The 16126-nt window shown below is 34.4% G+C and overlaps 1 protein-coding gene across 1 annotated transcript; it reads right to left on the minus strand.

The window, feature by feature from the left end:
* Positions 1–11313: 11313 nt before the first annotated feature.
* On the minus strand, positions 11314–15750 carry LOC125681887 (uncharacterized). Its single transcript, XM_048922140.2, has 15 exons — positions 15691–15750; positions 15240–15291; positions 14850–14951; positions 14674–14754; positions 14502–14549; positions 14298–14405; positions 14106–14183; positions 13916–13932; positions 13697–13748; positions 13460–13561; positions 13165–13245; positions 12830–12883; positions 12016–12117; positions 11624–11701; positions 11314–11514 (listed from the first exon to the last, which is right to left on the minus strand). The coding sequence occupies exons 1-15, from the start codon at positions 15748–15750 to the stop codon at positions 11471–11473; spliced, it is 1059 nt and encodes a 352-aa protein (XP_048778097.1). The 3' UTR covers positions 11314–11470.
* Positions 15751–16126: the final 376 nt, after the last annotated feature.

Raw genomic sequence — 16126 nt, forward strand, 5'->3', positions numbered from 1 at the left:
ACCTTTCCATAAACCGCTTGAAATGTATAGCTGAAAAATGAAATTATTTTCAACCTGTAACTATACATTCCTCCCTTCATACACTATAAGGTTACAAGTCCATAATAACAGAATGTTTGGACCTCTTCCAGAGCATATTAATTTTTTTTATTTACACCCATGGCCATTTTTGACCAATTAATTCATGTTGGATGTCGTTTTAGTCTTTCTTCCTTATTTGTTGATGTCAATAAATAATTCATGTTATTATACGATCGAATAATCCCGTGCTTTCTGATTGGCTGAGGTCCAACAACAAATGACAAAATTACGTTATGTTCACCTGCTTGTGCCTTAGAAGTGAATATAGTATTTCATTTCTCCAACACCGGACCAAAAATGAATTGGGAAATTCAAAATTGATGTGAATTTATTTCTTTGTCATTCAATGACAAATCTCGTTTCAACTCACTTTCGACTAACCTGCACTACGTTTGTAAAGAAAGAATGACTTTTATCACGAACAGGAGTGACAACTGTTGAATTATACAACCCGATCTAAAGATATGTCCTATCAGCCAGTTTCGATATTTTGAAATATTCAGCCATAAATAAACACAAAACTCTGTCTCTAATTATTTGCGACTACGTCCTGGTTGCTAGCTATATACAGAGCCGTACATGTATTGTTTCGTATGGTCTAGTGACCAGTTTCGATGTTTTGAATTCTTTCGTCGTGTGATAAAGCAATTATTGACATTTTCTTGGTCAATACGATGGGTTATCTACCTGAGAAGTACAATATTTATCGAGCCTGGAGGTACTTCTCAAGTAGCTAAACATTGTATTGATCTAAAAATGTCAAGAAGTGCATCATATCAAGAATGTGAATTCTTAGCATCAAAATTTATTAATTAACATTTTTAATTTTAGAAATAGAAGAAAAATCCCTTAGCATTCTGGGCATATTAATGACCACAATGTCTTTTGATATCATAGTACAACAAATTATTATCCTTATCATTATTGATGAACGTCTTTATTGGTAAGAAATACGCTATAGGAGTGAAAGAACCAGAATCCATTGACGTTTATACCGTAGACTGTTCAAACCTATGAAAGTTTATACGTAGGCTGTTTACCCAACGTAGAGCAGATGTATGAATGTTTGCACATTGAAATTATTGCACAAACCAGAACATTATTGTGGAAGAGTTTTTTTTGAAATGAAGAATGTACTAGTAATTCACTGCGGATCATTGTACATTGTAACGAAGTACAAATATGGCCGGGGTCCAGTTGCACAAAAGTTAGTGAAGTTTAACTAATAGTTAACGTCAAGTTAACGTTCAAATTAATAGCAAGTTCACTCTCAGTTAAAGCAACTAGGTCCTGAAAACTAATGGTGTAATAGTGATTTTTTATCGGTGAACTTTCAAATATTGGTGGGCGTTTGACTCAAATTAATATACAAGTACACAGTTGCAAATTGTGTGAGGTTGTATTTTGTATTGAATTTTATGGGAGATGAATTTGTACTCTTTAATCACATATACATTAAGAGGTTAAAATCACGTGCAATCTTTCCTCTCTTCTGTCATTGGTGGGAAAATACACGACGTAAAAATATTCTTTTATTTCATTGGCTATATGTCGCCTATGGCAAGGGAAATAATATATGCACAAGTTATCAATTTTCATAATTTTCTATCGTTTATGAAGATATTTATTATTTTATTCCTGTTCATTAATATCATTTGTAATTCTTAAATATATGTATGTTCACGAACGAGGACACTCCAACTGTGCCAGTAATAGAGAATATGTCAGATGGGAATAAACTCAATGACATATGCATAACAGAAGTCATTCTTAAGCAACCCCGTAGTTTGAATATCAGTAAGTCGTCTGAGTTTGATGGATTCCACCTGAGGGTCCTTAAAGAGGTCGCACAGTCCATTATAACACCCCTGAGGATACTCTACACCTAGTCAGTTAAGTGCAGCGGGCTTCCAGCGCAATGGAAACAAGAGCAAGTCAACCCATCTACAAGAAGGGAGAAAGAAGTACACACGGTAACTATCGAACAGTCAACCTAACACCAGTGCTTTGTAAAATCATGTGGAGTCCATCATCAGGAAGGCAGCGGTGGAGCGTATGACGGATAATAATTTGTTTTGCGACGAACAACATGGATTTTTTGCCTCACCGGTCGTGTATGACCCAGCTCCTAGTGTGTCTAGATGAGTGGACTAAAGCCTTGGACAGTGAAGAGCCCCTCGACGCGATATAGGATTTCAAGAGCTTCCAGGGAATATGCGATGCAAATGTATTTACTACCGTTGTATTGTACAATCATTCAACTTAAAAACCATGTATGACATGACTGCATTTATTGCCTCTTATCGCCGAAAACTGCAACAAAACATGGGTCTACAGCTCGATTTTCCGTTTTATACCACGAAGTGCTATGTACTGATACCGCGATTTTGACTGGCTAGCATGCTCTTCTAAAATTACGTTTGGAATACGTCGGTCTCGAGATACGTTCGAGTTATTTCCCTTTGAAGAACTCTCGTAGATAGAAGGTGCGAAACAACTTGTATACATGCGGGAGTGGGACGAATATTCATCACTGCATAAGTGAATGTACTCAGTATGTTTCTCATACGCTGTTTCATCACCCAAATTCAACTGATACACCAACTAAGTAAGTGATAAGTATTCAGGGAGTAATTAAATACATGGAATTCTTATCATATCACATAATTTCGTTGATTGTAGGTATCATATCCAGGATATTACTTTCAAATATCCCGTTGTTTTTATATTTCTACTTTAGTAAAACATTCTTTCGATAGTATTTTGTATTTCATACATTTACACATTTAAAGAGAAGCCGCTTTTAATACGTTTTATCGTCTTCCTAACTGACTGTAAGTTCACGCTGTCCCACTTAGGCACTCAAAGTTCTACTAAATTTACCTCCTACACAGGAGAGCTCCTATCTCGAAACTGGCGTATTCTTTAGAGTTATTTATAGAAAGATAGAGCGTCAGAGATGAATTTAAAAAAGCAACAGGCAAAAGGATGATTTTAATGGTGACCATTACCCACAATTGATCTTATTTTATATAATTTAGTTACTAAAATTAGGGGGGAAATGCTACAAAAAATAAAGGGCCTCCATCCCCCCATATTTTTTCCACAGACACCTGATATAAGTAAGTAAGTAATTTATTTCCAATTTTGGGCTCAGAGGGCATACAAAGAATACAAAGTTCATATACATAAATCATAAAAGAGTGATTATCCAAAAGATAGATGAAAAATAAAATTTACAAGTTCATGATAAATCAACTTTTCTTAGTAATGAACAGATATATATGTAATTGTATATATAGGCCTATACAACTATAACTCTCCCCCTTTCTGATTTTTATTTTGGGTGACAATTCATCCAAAATGTGTGGATTCCTTGTCTCTCTCATCCCAATTTCGATTGATGTAGTCGTTTCACGCTTTTCACAAGCTTTAGAGATAAGGCTTACAAAAAGATGTTCACGATTACATAAATCTAAATTAGGATGGAATAGACGGGGAATCCACACATTTCGGAGAAATAATCGCCGCCCCCAAAAATCAGAAAGGGGGGTGGGGGTAGTGGTGTCCATACTTCAGATGCATGTGAATTTTTCCATATCGGCACAGATCCGTAAAATTAGGGATACGGGGGAGGGGGTTCGCCGGAGAAGTTGGAAGTTGCACATGGCTTGTTTAAATTTCCTGACAGGCAATGATAAAAATACAATAGTCATGATAAAGATCTTCAGAACCTTTTGCTGTCTCCATTCCCCCCCCCCCCCCCCCCCCCCCCTTCAGGCTTGGAAAGGGGGGGGGGTGTCATTCTTTGCTCCAGGGCTTCAATTTATAACTTATAAACTTACATGCATTAATATCTTTTCATTCACTACTACATAGTACTATTAAAAATAGTGGAGGGGCCATTCTCGCAATATATCTCCATTTGCATGCATGAAAATAACAGTTAATGTTCATTGTTAATTAAAAAGGTTGGCCAGTCGCCTCTGAAAAACATTGATATGTGCCTGCAGCGTTCTTGGTACTTATGGTGGGTTTCATAAAACTTCAATGTAACAACATTTACTTGTCACATCAATACATACCACAAAGTCAATAACAAATCGCTAAAAAACTTTCCTTTCTCTATTTTTGCATACTTCCAAATAATCTTTTATCTGTATTTTCTCTGATTTTCCATAGATCTGCATGAAACATGCAACTGGCAGAAATATTTTTCATACTAGTTAGTTAACGAAGTTGTATTTACAGTAAGTCATAATTTCATTATTATCTTCATCAGAAATTATTCCGACACGAAAATATTTTTAAATCTCCACTCGGGAAGTCTTAGCTTCTATCTTCTGACGTCATGTTAAATCCCGAAATGTACGAACAGCTTTGGTTTTTTTTAGTAACTAAAAATAGCGTACAGTGTCTTCAATTCAAAATTTTTGTTTTGTTAACAAAGCAATATTTTCAAGATTTTTTGGTAATAAACATCGTATCAATTTATTGTGATAATAAAACAATGAGACTTTATTTTTCAACACAACGAATATACAATTTTCATTCTGTGCGGTATCAGTACATAGCACTTCCTTGTATAAAACGAAAAATCGAGCTGTAGACCCATGATTTGTTGCAGTTTTCGGAGATAGTAGGCAATAAATGCAGTCATGCCGTACATGGTTTTTTAGTTGAATGATTGTACAAGAGAACGGTAGTAAGTACATTTACATAGCATATTCGCTGGAAGCTCAACAGGCCGACATTCTCAGGGGGTGCCATTCTGTGTCATTTGAAGCTAGGTACCTTGTGTTATTATTAGTATACAAAGGTCATAAGTCATCTACAGAAACAAGTGCCTGTGATACATCACATTGGTGCAGCGTCACGAGCGGCATTCCCCAGGGTAGTGTTTTAGGTCCTGTCCTCTTCGTGATCTTCATCAACGACTTACCATGCAGACGTTGAAATCTTTCATGCGCATCTTCGCTGATAATACAAAGGTAAACGGAAGGGCATCTTCTGTGATGTTTATGGTACGAATAAGTTATGGGTCGAATTGACAAGCATGTAAAAAAAAGTTTGTTTAGGTGGTTTGGTTCTGAAACATGTGGATAAGGGGTATACATCAAAGTCAGATTATGACAGACTAATGAAAAATCATATTTCCCTTTTATGTCAATATTTGTATTTCATATTAGTGTAGTTAATAAATTATGACCCTAAATTACATGTAATCTATACATACTGGTGCACAAAACATGCTCAGAGCAGGTGCCCCTTTTTTGCTTTGCTTTTCTCTCATTTGGGTTAATCCGCACCACCCCCTACACCATCACAGTACCAAGCGTGGGGATTTAGACACTGTGCACAACCAAGAACGCTGTCTGCCCTTCTTGAAAATATACCTTTCATATGGGACCATCCACCTTCTCAACTACAGAACTTTTGCTGGACCATGCAATGGGATACATATTTTCACCGGAATTTCTTCAGCAACTGATCACTTGTCTTAGTTTCGTATTTCCACCTATCTACATGTATCACTGGTATTAAACTGATGATAGTAACGATCGTTACTATCATCCCAATATGGCGGAAGGAAATTCGGGTAAAACCACGTTTACTTATTATATCTATTTGTATTGTTTATTTGCGAATGATATGTAGGTAAGAAATATCATACACTAGCAACAATTACGATCAGGTGTTATTTTATCTTTTATACGGCTCATATGAACGGAAAATTCGTCGTTGAAAAAACAGCGAGGATGATAGTAACGAAAGTAAAAACAAAGATGATAGTAACGGAAATAAAAGATGATAGTATTAAACGTGAACTTTTGAGTCGCATTAAACGTTGTTATTTGAACACATCTCCTATTTTTAAAACTGTCATTTTTAATTTTTCCTTATCTTTTCTATAAGTAGAGGGACGGGAGAACCTTTTTTCGGGACTCTGGGATTGACTAATTTTTTTCACCGGTAATTGGGGATTAACCTTATTAGGATTCGGGATTTGCCTTTTTAAAAAAAAATTCGGGATGCTGGATTATTAATTATTTTTCTCGAAATTCAGTGTTTTATAAATATTTCCCGGGAATCCGAGTTCAGACCCCCTCCTATCCAGCCATATAAGATTACGGAACAAATTTGATTATCTCTTATATTTACTTTTTTCACAAGAAGTATGGTGAGTTATTTCCATGGTATTTTGTTCAAACTGATTCACGTTCAAGCTTCATCATAATTTAATATTACAACTTGGAGAATATACAAATTTTCACTATTAGAAATCTACTTGTGAAAAAAAAATTGTGAAAATTTATCTGTGTCAATTCATTACACATTATACAACAACCTGTCTTAAATTTTCAGAGATTTTTTTTTAACAGATTGCAGCAAGAAACGAAATGCATATAAAAATTCCTGTTCAAACAAAACGTAACACCCTCTTATCTGACCAAAGTTTAAAAGTCGGCCAAATATTTACTGTTTCAACATTTATTCAATTTTCAGAAATGGATAACGTGAATATTAATATGGAACAGTCTTTGAATCAGACATTGGTTGTTGTAAGTACTTTTTATGGTCACATAATTGGTGTTACATGTAACCTCGCATTGGGTCAAATGCTGTCTGACGTGTTTCATACCGATTGTTAAGCCGTTCTTGGCACACTGATTTTGACTGCGGATAACTCCGTTTACCTGATCAGGATATGGGGCTCACGACGGGTGTGACCGGTCAACAGGGGATGCTTACTCCTCCTAGGCACCTGATCCCACCTCTGGTGTGTCCAGGGGTCCGTGTTTGCCCAACTATCTATTTTGTATTGCTTGTAGGAATTATGAGATTGATTACTGTTCGTTATCTTCACCTTGCATGTATATCATTTGACAGTATCTTGTCCATCTATCAATTTTTGTGGGTATTTTTGTTTTTTTGGGTTTTTTTTTTTTTTTTAAGTCAGGTAAGTTTAATACATGAAAGCTTTGAAATTCACGGAATTTCAGAAATCCATGTTCACACGATGTTCCTGTAAAACAAACATTTCCCTTCAAAATTTATATTAATGCAAGGTGAAGATAACGAACAGTGATCAATCTCATAACTCCTACAAGCAATACAAAATAGATAGTTGGGCAAACACGGACCCCTGGACACACCAGAGGTGGGATCAGGTGCCTAGGAGGAGTAAGCATTCCCTGTTGACCGGTCACACCCGCCGTGAGCCCCATATCCTGATCAGGTAAACGGAGTTATCCGCAGTCAAAATCAGTGTGCCAAGAACGGCTTAACAATCGGTATGAAACACGCCAGACAGCATTTGACCCAATGCGAGGTTGTATTGACGAACTAGATCGTTATAACGACCATAGAATTTGCGAAATGCTGACTTCAATCGAGACTGTTGAAATCCCTGTACCATCAACTTGTTTGTCAGTAGCTTACCTCGATTTAAAAACTGACTATACCCAGAACAAGTTCTTGCATATCGAATCAGTTGAGATATATAAACACCATATGCAGGTGATAATGGAATATTGCTACATAAATGTGGGAAGTTGACGATGGAGAAGCTGAAATCATCCCGTTTGTCATACAGTTGAGTTGTCAGTTTGCCGTTAATGTCTACTTTCAATAAAATATCTAAGTATGAAGCAGAAGTGGACGACTCTGTGGTGTCCTTTATTTCGAGCTCACAGGGATATATCAAATCGATATATGAATGAAAGCTATCATTGTTAATGGACAAAACGTCATCGATATATCTAAAAGTCGAATTGAAGGTCACAGCGAGAGATTTTTTCTTCTCACGTAGAAGTTTTTGAATAAATTTTGCTTCATATGAATATAAAAACAGGTCAGCTAACAAAGGAGCACAATTCGTGCCCATGGGAATTCCAACAGACTGTTGGAAGACCTGATCACCAAAGACCACGAAGATATTGTCAATGAGGAACTCTATCATATTTTTTATTTCAACTTCAGAGTACTTGTGCGTGGAATCAGAGTGGTGTTTAACAAAGTAAGTTTTTGAATGACTGATCACTAGATATGAATATTTCCGTTTTCCGTTTTTGTTGAAGAAGCAACTGTCTATGATGTCAAAAAGTCTAGTCTTTAATTTATCATGAGGAATATTAACGTTATGCTTTAAATAAATGCTTTTACTTTTACTATGGTCTTAGACATGCATCTCTATTAGTGTTTTTTATAACTTATATAAAAATAGTATATTAATTACAATGCATGCACATTTAATGATTTAGAAAGGGTACAAAAGTGGTCTTTAGACTGTAGACTTTATAGCATCGTTTTAATAACACTGAATCTTTCTATACTGGTGGATAATATGTTTAATATTTGTTTGATGTTTGAGAACTGAATGAATCTTTTAAGATATGAAGACTAGATAAAACAACACCAAAATTGTCCGATTTGTATCTGTCCTGTTTTGCTCTATTTTAGGATGTTTCTTTACAGTCAGTAGATGGTATTATTTTTTGTTCTACACTGTTCGAAAAATTTTGAATTGTTCTTAATCACAAGATTATCATCTGTATACAAGAAGTTCCTCTTTATGTTTGTTTGCTTTGTTTTAATTGTTTAATTTTGATTTTGCATGTCATGTTCATTCTTTTTATATGTTAATTTTCAACATATTTATGCAATTTCATGTTTCAAAATCTTTCGAATAATATAACATTCAAATAACACTTTCATATACGTGTATATAATTATGATTGATTGCCTACATGTACATCTTTTTATCGTTACTGTCATCTTTTTATCATTACTATCATCATTGATACATATAAGTTCTTACGTTACTATCATCATTCATTTCCGTTACTATCATCCTCGCTGTTTTTTCAACGACGAATATTCCGTTCATATGAGCCGTATAAAAGATAAAATAACACCTGATCGTAATTGTTGCTAGTGTATGATATTTCTTACCTACATATCATTCGCAAATAAACAATACAAATAGATATAATAAGTAAACGTGGTTTTACCCAAATTTCCTTCCGTCATCTTGGGATGATAGTAACGATCGTTACTATCATCAGTTTAATACCAGTGATGTATATACTAGGAATCATAGTGACACCTACATGTTGTATATCAACATTTTTATTAAGCACTCAGCTACATTTAACATGTATCCTAAAATTATTATACACATTTTTACACATGTAATATCACTTCAAGTATGGGGTATTTCCGTTTTTTAAAAAAGTTGACCGGGCCTATCTAGTGCGAAACTGTCCCCTTTCTTTGGAAAGAGAAAACATGGATTCTAGTAAGTATTGAAATTGTCGCCATAGTGAGTTTCAAAAGGATTTTACTTTTAGTATAGGTCTAGTGTTATCAAGAATATATCTAGTATAATTAAATGTTTTCTACATACATGTATTTAAACATGTTTTTCATTTACAATACACACATTTCTGTGACACTGAATATCTAGAATATCTGTAATCAATTAAAAGAAGATTGGGGAGAGACATATTTTGAGTTTTGTCTTATATACAATATTTCGCTACAAACAGAAACACTGTTATCACTCCTGTTATTTGCAATCTTTATATTGATTATGTAGTTTAGCTATGGTGCAAAATGAAATTCTGATGAACATTTTCAAATTCATAAGACTTGCGTAAAATTACATAATTAGCCTTTATCAATATTTTGTTTAGAGAAATTTCACTGTATATGATTTGGAGAATTTTCAAATTACAGTTAAGCTACGTGTAACTTGAGTTTAACAGTTTGTTGTTTAATTTATAGCTATAACAAATTCAAGGTAAGAAAATTTGAATAAATCAAATAAAACGACCATAATTGCCATGAATTTTAATAAATTACCGTTCTGATATCTTCATTTTCCTCACATTTTATCATTATTGACATAATTCCTAATAACCTGTTGAAGCCTTTATTTAACCATAGGATATGATCCCACCTCTGGTGTGTCCAGGGGTCCATGTTCGCCCAACTATCTATTTTGTATTGCTTATAGGAGTTATGAGATTGATCACTGTTCGTTATCTTCACCTTTCATGACGACAACCTAAGCCCTATTTAGATTTATGGTTAAAGCCAATTAACGTTAACGATTTTCCTAATAATAAACGATTTTCATATCATTTTTTGACAACTGCAGTGTCGATGTTCAGTGTGGCGCCCAAACCTAATCTGGATTAATCCATAGCTTAAATCTTTCAACAAAATGCATATTATCTTGGAAAATAATTTCTGTATTTCTTCGTCCGCTGTATTTTTAGGTAAAGCTGAATTTTCATTTCCTAGAAATAGAGTACAATAAAAGCGCTTAATTTTGAATTTATTTTGTGTTGTTTGCACCGTATTGTTGCTCCTCTTTTTATCCACTATTTCAGCAATTTCACCTTGTTCCATTTTCTAATGAATATTGTTCTAATAACGTAACATATGAATATAGAAAAATTGAACACAATGGAGCGTAAAACAAAGAGAAAATAAATACTACAAACTCATTGCTTGAATAAAACCATACTGTAGAATCATTTAAATTCGTGGGGGCCAATTTTCGCGGATTCCTGAATTTTTACGGATTCGTGTTGACGTAATTTCGTTGATTTATATATTTGTAAGAAAGATAACTCGCGAGTTAACAGATTTCGTATACTAAAATTATCAATCCAATTCGTAATAAAATAATGTAAACATCGTAATTCAAATTTGTTACAATAATCAAAGGATAATGATGGCTTTGACTGTATGTAATCAAGATTATTATTTCATGAACGTAGGCCCGTAATAAGTCACGGTCAAACATATAATCGCCCGCCTCCTGGCGGCCGATAATTAAGAACTCCAGGTGAGATGGATTGTGACCGGGTCTCTGACAGCGGAACTTGAATGGAACACGAAATAAATATCGGAGAACATGTGAGTGATATTCCAACTATTTTACGTGATTGCAAAAAAAAAAAAGAAGATAATTCTAATTCTTATACGACAGAGCCACAACAGTTCTACAGTTGTTCTCTGGTTTTGTGATTCTTAGGTGTTCATTGGGTGGAACTGATCCTCTCATTTTTACTATGGGGAGGCTATGGAAATGTCGACGATGTGAAAAATTTGTGAACAAGCTCACGTACTGTGGTCATAATATCGTTTGCAATTTTGCTTTCATTGAACTTTTAAAATGATTTATCATCCTGTTTACATCATTAACATGTTTTAAATATCATTAATATAAGTCTAACAGTAGGAGGAACTTTGAATAATAATGACACTGGTTTCTTACTTTGCAAAACATTTATTGATACAAATAAAAAACAATAATAATTTCTTCGGTCCATGGACATATACCCGTCATCTATCAGGAAATAATGGCAGTCATTTAATTCAAGAACTTGGAGAAAGATCTCTTTTGTGTGCAGGCAGCTGTAAAAGATAATGAACAATCCGATCAGTAATCTACAATTACTTTGTTAAACTTGATAAACAAGAAATACTCAATGACAAACGTACAAATCCAGTAATTCTTACTCACCGTGTAATTGTTTGATGGGACCAGCGGCCTTGGCTACGAGTCCAACAATTCCTTTAACTTTAGAAATCTTTTTGGGAACTGTAAACATATGGTAATGTACATTTTTTTTTTGTATCAAAGCAAACCTACTGTCCTACTGATGACTGTTAAATAAGATATATAGCATAAGTAAAGAATTTCAGGAAAAACTATTTCTAAATGCATATATACACCATTTACACTTTTCACTATATCTTATGTCTCATCTTTATTCATTTTATGGCGCATCCACCAAATTAATTACAAAGCAAGTCTAAAGTGTTGAAAGTCAAACGTCTGAAAACCTGACCAAACTGTAAATGATAAATACGGAAGTCTTGGTACCAAAGCTTTCCCTTAGACAAGTGGTTTACCTGGTGCATCACTGTCAAAGGCTTCCTTCATTCCATCAACAGCCTTCTTCAGACAGCCAACAACTCTCTTGAAGTTCTCCTCACAGTCGGTTCCGAAATCCTCTATCAAGTAAAATGAAGTTGTAGCGTATAAAACTTTATATTCTTCTGTACAGTATACGCAATTATGTATATATAGTTGAATCTAAAAATAATCCTTTTTCTAACAAAAAAGACGAAGATAACGAACAGTGGTCATTCTCATGAATCCTATAATGATTGACATATTGTGTGTCTTCGGGGTATTATCAACCCAAAGTTCCTCAAAAAAGAGCAGTCCGATGCCATTTCGTAAGACAACTATCGAAAATGGATTATATTATATAAATGTACAGGTGGTTATTGTGGTAATATATGTGACAAATAAGAGGTCTTGACAAAAAGGAACCCTGGTTAACTCACAGTCCTAGATATAACTTAGTCAAGACAAGTTATAGAACTTTATTCTACATAGGACTGCATGCTGCAATGACCATATCCAGGCCCCAACTGCTTTTTATGCAAAAGGTGTCACATATTTATTTTTTCACTCCTGATCCACTAAATGTTGTGATTTTTGAAGTTGACTACATTGTATTTTCTATTTCATTTCTCTCGGAAACTTCGTGAAGGATCTTGTCTATTCAACTTGAATAAGACTATTAATGGTAGCTATTGGAAAAATTAGTTGAAATTGGCCCATTGAATCTCTGGAGAAGTCACAATGAAAACTAAACAGATACCATATTGACAGTTGATCAGAAAACTTCACTTAAGCTAATAATGAATAAATCACCTTTTCTGCAACCTTTTGGGATCTTGACTTTTGCGGGGGGAATAGAGCCAGCTCCTGTAATGACAAAAATCTTCCATTTTATAACATGTCAGAATGACCAGAATAAAAAACAATGTGTAGCATTTCACCAACAGCAGGTGATGTCTAAATAGGAGTTAAAACTTCTCGTAACAAAAAATTATAAGAATTGTAATGCCTTATGTCATTGTCGGAGGTAGGAACATACAGTTACATTACTATAGTTTGAAACTTTATTGTCGTTTGACATAGTAAGGTTAACTCCGCTGTATGGAATTGAACTGAAACTACATGTAGTAGTATAACGTAAATCTTACCTTGTTCCTCGTGCAATACAGCAAGACCTACAGAGGCTTCAAGATGTTTCTCCACAGCTTCAGCTGCTGGGCCATCGACACCTGAATGAAAACGAAGGGGAACACATTGAAAAAAAAAGAACTTTAAGACAATATACGAGTTTGTCGGAGAAAGTGCATTCGTGACCGCAGTAATCATGGATGTGATTTCTATCATAAATAATACGATGTATGTATTTTAGATAGCAAAAAAGTCATGGTTACATTATCCTCCTACACATATTGAAGATGTGTTTATCGATGATATATAGAATACCTTCTTCTAGAAGTGCGTCAAGATCCTTTCCAATCTCCTCCATATCGTCCCTCAAGTTCTTTCCAACTTTCTCAATTTCAGCAGGATCGATGTTTTTCAGATCTATTGTTTAAGGAAGAGCAACAGTCAGAAACCACATAAAGCAACCATGCAATGAATCAAACATGAATCCAAAGAAATACTATGTTTTCTAGATTTATTTTGAAATCAGTTTTGTGATTAGAAATAAACACTTACCTGCTTCACTGACGAGACCGGCCTTAGCCCAATCCTCAAATTCTCTCTTCTTCTATAAAAGTTCATGAGAAATCATATTTTAATATATAATCTACCCGCATGTAGACATATATAATTATCATTATACATTTAATCAAATTTATGAATTTCTTAGTTGTAAATAATAAAACTATAGCACTTCATAAATATTTAATCTAAAGGAGTGGAAATTATACTCACGGCATATCCGCAAGATTCTGTAATGAAAAGGTTGTCAAATTAGTGTGGAAAATTATACAACTGAACAATTCATCAAACTTAATCAATTCAATGATCATGACTTCAAAAGTAAAGTAATGGAAAATTCTAATAAAAGTATTTGTGTTTGATATGGTATCAAGATTCATAAAGTCATGATAAAACAACTCACTGGCAAGTTTTCCGACGTCCTCTGCTCCGGAAGCGAGCAAAACAATAACACCTTTAGTGAAGGCAACTTTTTCGACGACTGGAAAACGCAAGGTACATGATATATTAAACTATACATTAAACTAAGTAGGTAGTGCGTAATAGATAATGATTTCTTTACTTATCTTCTTTGTTTCTTGTGAAAGCAACATACCGTCTCTATCAGACCTCAGTGCGTCTTTCACGGCTGCGCAGGCGCCTCTCAGGCACTGTCCAATACGTACAAACTGAGACTCACAACCATCCAAGTTTCCGATTGTCTCTGCAGGGGAAGAAATTTGAGGTTATTCATCTCTAAAAGAAAATGCAAATCATCGAAGAGTTATTTTGAATGTGGAATCTTGCAATGATTACGTACCCCTAGTGCATTCATCTGGGACTTCAAGTTTTTCTGGTTTGACGGCATCTGAAAGGGATATAGTGTAAAAATGTAATAATATACAGTGTATTGTCAAAATTATCATGCTAGGAAGCTCAATGGGAATTTTGAGGAATGGTAACATGTAGCATATACAAATAATATTATTGACCTTCTTCAGCATCCATGAGGGTCAGCATAACTGCTCCTGTGAGAGCATCGGCGGCTTTTTTCTCATCTTCTTCATTTCCCTCTGCAGAAAGAAGAAGACACGCAACATGAAAGAGGAAAACAGACTCGGATAAATAGAGAAGATGTAAAAATGATAAATCGAGTGATCAGACGTACTGCCAGTCAATAATCGTTCCAGAGCGCCATCTACTCCTTCAACGTCTCTCAGTAATTTTCCCTTGATGGCACCAACTTCTTCCTTGCTAGCTCTTCTTATATCTACAAAGCCCAAGTTAGAAACTATCTAAAAATGTTTTAGAGTTCAGCAGTTTCAGCATAATGTAATAAAGGCGTTGCAAATACCAGTATCAATAAGTAGAATGCAACATGAAGGGCATTGTCAATATATATATATATATATATATATATATATATATATATATAGTCGTCATTTTGAAATAAATCTTATTATTGGAAAATGATAAAGACATTTTTGTGTATCTGTGTATAGTAGGTAAGAAAACGTGACAACAGCCCGTGTATACAAGGAATAGAAGTCTCACTTACCCTCCTCACTGCTTAGCCATGTTGCCTCCCAGTGATCTGATTCGCTACGCTTCTGAAAAATAGATTGTTTCGAATTGATTACGATAATATATAAAAAAAGGAGTAGACTAGTGACTTTTATACAAATGAACATTAATAAGTATTTGATTTTTTAAAATACTGTAAGCTGTGAATTAAGTTATAATTATGCGAAAATCAAATTAGTTTTGTGTATTTCATCGATGAAAAATATTGTTATCAACTGAAAGCAATTTACACAGGCAAATCATAACATTTTCATTGAATTATTTGCGAACAATAAAAAAATCTAAATTATTATAAATTGAATAATAATGAACAATCCATAAAGGTACTTGAGTTAATTTATCGTTATTGATATTTTTATAATTATTATCATTACTTATATTACTACTACAAAGCAGTTGTCATAATTTTTTTTTATAGAAAATACCTGGACAGAGCGAGCAGATACTGCGGCGATAATGCAAAGGACTGCGACGAAAGCTCTCATATTGCTGAACTCAACTGAACAATAAGTGACGAGAAGTAAAGGCAAGGGCCTTTTATAACCGTAACATTTCGAAACTTCGACCTAAATCATGCCCTATTTAGTTCTGAATATCTTTAAAAATCGCTTTATTTCAAAGTTTTGAAATGGACTTACTTTCTGAATAAAAAATGACAGAATCCTAACAGTAAATACTTTTTGTTTTCTCATAACTGGGCACTTAACAAAACAAACATCTCCGGACAAACACAATAAGTAGAATATCTCAACCGGCTTACAGTATTTGCAGATCACTGTACTTACAACGCAAGATGGCTATAATTGAAGACATTTAGAGGGGCGATGCATGAATGTGACGCCCGAGCTGTTTTTCATGTAT

This window comes from Ostrea edulis, chromosome 2, assembly GCF_947568905.1.
Source record: "Ostrea edulis chromosome 2, xbOstEdul1.1, whole genome shotgun sequence".
Classification (NCBI taxonomy): domain Eukaryota; kingdom Metazoa; phylum Mollusca; class Bivalvia; order Ostreida; family Ostreidae; genus Ostrea; species Ostrea edulis.